We start from the raw sequence: 5,000 nt of genomic DNA on the forward strand, positions 1-5,000 counted from the left end.
TCCGTCTCTCTCTCTCTCCGTCTCTCTCTCTCTCCGTCTCCATCTCTCTCTCTCTCTCTCTCTCTCTCTCTCTCTGTCTCTCTCTCCATCTCTCTCTCTCTCTCTCTCTCTCTCTCCATCTCTCTCTCTCCATTTGCAGCTGTCCATCCATGAGACCGAGGACCCTAACGATAACCGCTACCTGCTGGTGATGAAGGGGGCGCCAGAGCGCATTCTCGACCGCTGTTCCACCATTTTACTGCAGGGCAAAGAACAGCCCATGGACGAAGAGATGAAAGAGGCCTTCCAAAACGCTTACCTCGAACTGGGAGGACTGGGAGAACGTGTACTGGGTGAGGGGAGAGAGAGAGAAAGAGACACAGAGACAGAGAGAGAGACAATACAATGCCTTATTTGTCATGCCAATAAAGCACTTTGAATTGAAAAAAAAATTGACAGACAGAGAGAGAGACAGAAACAGAAACATAGAGAGAGAGAGAGAGACACAGAGACAGACACACAGAGAGAGAAAGACAGAGACAGAGAGAGAGAGAGAGACATAATGTACCTTCATATCTGAGCACATGGTAATGAAGGACAAAGAGATAATTTCATGTACACTGCTGTGTGTAAAATATGGTCTTCCTTTCACTGCTCAGCAGGACTCATTTCTTCCTTGCCAGTCTATCCTGTTACTTCCACCCTGTTACGTCTGTCCTGTTAGGTCTATGCTGTTATTTAGAGACAGTGATAGGGAGAGATTACATTTTTTACTGTGAATTGTATCATTAGGCATTGATATGTGCTTGTTTCGAATCATTTCTGTGTTCTGAGTGTATTGCAATGTGTCTTTACAGTCAGTGTGACAGCACAGATGAGTCCTGTTTATCATGGTGTACCCAGTTAAACCAAAATGAATATGTCCTTTTCTCTCTCTCTCTTTCTCTCCCTCTTTCTCTTTCTTTCGTTCTCTCCCCGTCTCTCTCTCTCTCTCTCCCTGTCTCTCTCCCCGTCTCTCTCTCCCCGTCTCTCTCTCTCCCTGTCTCTCTCTCTCAGGCTTCTGTCACCTGTTGATGCCGGAGGATCAGTACCCAAAAGGCTTTGCTTTTGACACAGACGATGTAAACTTCCAGACAGATAATCTGTGTTTCGTGGGTCTGATGTCGATGATCGATCCCCCACGTGCCGCTGTGCCTGACGCCGTGGGCAAGTGCCGATCGGCGGGCATCAAAGTCATCATGGTGACGGGCGACCACCCCATCACGGCCAAAGCCATCGCTAAAGGAGTGGGCATCATCTCAGAGGGCAATGAGACTGTGGAAGACATCGCCGCCCGCCTCAATATTCCTGTTAGTCAGGTCAACCCCAGGTACACACACACACACGCACACACACACACGCACACACACTGACTCCCATTATCCTGTAACTAAAGAATACTAACCTATCCATAACCCTAACCCTAACCTTAACCCCTGACATTAACCTTAACCAAAGAAATGTTTTGGTTTTTTTTATGACACTTTTTGTTTTATCAATAACAACAATATAGTTTAGAAAAACTTTGCCTACCTAGTGGGGACCAGCATTTAGGTCCCCCAAAGGCACTTTTTGTCAGATTATACTTACTGGTCCCCAGAAAGATACCAATGCATGAACACACACACACACACCCACACTCACACACACGCTCTCCCTGTGTTTTTCAGGGATGCCAAAGCCTGTGTGATCCATGGCACAGATCTGAAGGACATGTCTCAGGAACAGATCGACGAGATTCTGAGGAACCACACAGAGATCGTCTTTGCCAGGACCTCGCCCCAACAGAAACTCATTATCGTGGAGGGCTGTCAGAGACAGGTACACACACACACACACACACAAACACACGTACAGACATATACACACATACATGTACACACACACACACACACACATACGTCATACTGTTGCTTGGTAAAGAATCAACTGTAAAGAATCTGACATCACTCTGAACAGCAATATGTAAAAACAGCATGTGAACACGGGAACATTTACATTTTGAGGAAACTAAAACATCGTCCTGTACATTATAAATCTCGTGCTTTCCTCCTGGTTCCTACAGGTTACTTAGTTCATTATGTCTGCTTACCTTTACTAGTCTTCTTTCAAACCAATAAAACTATGGAGCACATGATATATATATATATATATATATATATATATATTTTTTTTTTTAGAATTTATCACAACTGTTTATCAAAGGCAAGAGTAAAAATAAACAAATCAATGTGACTGGCAATGTAATTTTTCCAACAAAGAATTAAACAGATAGATAGATCGATAGATAGATAGATAGATAGATAGATAGATAGATAGATAGATAGATAGATAGATAGAGATAAACAGATAAATAAAAAAACGCCCATGAGCGAGGCTTCGGTCCGTGGTGGCCAAAAAGCCCCTTGACCTGGTCACTCACAGGAGCACGTCTGATGGGTCTGGCTGACATGGGCTCAGACAGCGACGAGGTGCCGACACACGGCCAAAGATGCTTCCTCTCTGGTCCCCCGGTGCGCAGTCTGGTCACTCCTGTAGGCTACTGCCCGACGGCGTCCAGAGAAAGTTCACTAAGGTTTATCCAGGTCACCCGGAGCGCTATCTGGATTTGGCGACCCCTGTCCGTCGACCTAAGGGAAGGGCGGACAGCTCTTTTTTCTTCATGCGCTGGCTGGCAAACTGTTAGCCTCTGCATTAAAAGACATTCAGTTAGCCCCAACAAAACGTCCCGTCGAATACCTTTCATTGTGTATTTGACTCTGTGCAGTTACCAGTAACGATATCTCACATCGCCTCCTGAAAATACATCATAAAAACTTGGGTTTCAACTTTTTATATTTCCCGACAATTAGATCGCGTCGCCCCCTCCTCATCCCCTGGCGCTATCCTCGCCCCCTCTCCTAAAGGCCCCGCCCCCAACCAATCGGGTCACAGGAACAGGAGACGATTCTCACTCAACCAATTATGAACCGTTAAACTGAACAGGCGTGCTCCGCTGAGTGACTATGCACATCATAAGATTTATTCATGCCTCGTAATATTACATTAATATTAAGAGGCAAATAAACATTCAGCATAAACATGTCAAAGAGGTAGACAGAATTCTAAGTGCGACTCCATCCCTCCCTGCCAGGGCGCGATCGTAGCAGTCACAGGAGACGGTGTGAACGACTCTCCCGCCCTGAAGAAGGCTGACATCGGCGTTGCCATGGGAATCGCCGGGTCAGACGTGTCCAAGCAGGCAGCGGACATGATTCTCCTCGACGACAACTTTGCCTCTATCGTCACTGGAGTAGAGGAAGGTAAGAAAACAGGGGGAGGAAAAACAGTAAACATGGTGAAAAAAAAAGTGGTTTATGACAATATGAAGATGAGATTTGACTGTGTGTTACCAGGGATTGGTCAGGTATTATACTTTATTAAACTAAACATAACAAGACTTAAAAGACATTACCATAAAAAAAAACTCCAGTAAAAGTGCAGTTTAAAAAAGGTATGTAGGGGGACGGCCCAGTGGTCACTGACACTACTCTATAGAGTATATAGGGGGGTGGCCCATTGGTCACTGACACTACTCTATAGAGTATATAGGGGGATGGCCCAGTGGTCACTGACACTACTCTATAGAGTATGTAGGGGGATGGCCCAGTGGTGACTGACACTACTCTATAGAGTATATAGGGGGATGGCCCAGTGGTGACTGACACTACTCTATAGAGTATACAGGGGGATGGCCCAGTGGTCACGGACACTACTCTATAGAGTATACAGGGGGATGGCCCAGTGGTCACTGACACTACTCTATAGAGTATATAGGGGGATGGCCCAGTGGTCACTGACACTACTCTATAGAGTATATAGGGGGATGGCCCAGTGGTCACTGACACTACTCTATAGAGTATATAGGGGGATGGCCCAGTGGTCACTGACACTACTCTATAGAGTATATAGGGGGATGGCCCAGTGGTCACTGACACTACTCTATAGAGTATATAGGGGGATGGCCCAGTGGTCACTGACACTACTCTATAGAGTATATAGGGGGATGGCCCAGTGGTCACTGACACTACTCTATAGAGTATATAGGGGGATGGCCCAGTGGTCACTGACACTACTCTATAGAGTATATAGGGGGGATGGCCCAGTGGTGACTGACACTACTCTATAGAGTATACAGGGGGATGGCCCAGTGGTCACTGACACTACTCTATAGAGTGTATAGGGGGATGGCCCAGTGGTCACTGACACTACTCTATAGAGTATATAGGGGGATGGCCCAGTGGTCACTGACACTACTCTATAGAGTATATAGGGGGATGGCCCAGTGGTCACTGGCACTACTCTATAGAGTATATAGGGGGGATGGCCCAGTGGTGACTGACACTACTCTATAGAGTATACAGGGGGATGGCCCAGTGGTCACTGACACTACTCTATAGAGTATACAGGGGGATGGCCCAATGGTCACGGACACTACTCTATAGAGTATACAGGGGGATGGCCCAGTGGTCACTGACACTACTCTATAGAGTATATAGGGGGATGGTCCAGTGGTCACTGACACTACTCTATAGAGTATACAGGGGGATGGCCCAATGGTCACGGACACTACTCTATAGAGTATATAGGGGGATGGCCCAGTGGTCACTGACACTACTCTATAGAGTATATAGGGGGGATGGCCCAGTGGTGACTGACACTACTCTATAGAGTATACAGGGGGATGGCCCAGTGGTCACTGACACTACTCTATAGAGTATATAGGGGGATGGTCCAGTGGTCACTGACACTACTCTATAGAGTATATAGGGGGATGGTCCAGTGGTCACTGACACTACTCTATAGAGTATATAGGGGGATGGTCCAGTGGTCACTGACACTACTCTATAGAGTATATAGGGGGATGGTCCAGTGGTCACTGACACTACTCTATAGAGTATATAGGGGGATGGTCCAGTGGTGACTGACACTACTCTATAGAG

General features: G+C 46.5%; 1 protein-coding gene across 1 annotated transcript in view; it reads left to right on the plus strand.

Moving 5' to 3' along the window:
* The window catches only part of atp1a3b (ATPase Na+/K+ transporting subunit alpha 3b), a gene marked incomplete at its 5' end in the record, with an annotated part of 18,023 nt that overhangs the window by 9,175 nt on the left and 3,848 nt on the right, over window positions 1-5,000 (plus strand). Inside the window, 4 exons of the mRNA XM_030785077.1 lie at window positions 140-332; window positions 1,036-1,348; window positions 1,689-1,839; window positions 3,152-3,320. Coding sequence (XP_030640937.1) covers window positions 140-332; window positions 1,036-1,348; window positions 1,689-1,839; window positions 3,152-3,320 — 826 coding nt within the window. The remainder of the gene's footprint in view (window positions 1-139; window positions 333-1,035; window positions 1,349-1,688; window positions 1,840-3,151; window positions 3,321-5,000) is intronic.

The sequence above is a fragment of the Chanos chanos genome, chromosome 9 (assembly GCF_902362185.1).
Source record: "Chanos chanos chromosome 9, fChaCha1.1, whole genome shotgun sequence".
Lineage (NCBI taxonomy): Eukaryota > Metazoa > Chordata > Actinopteri > Gonorynchiformes > Chanidae > Chanos > Chanos chanos.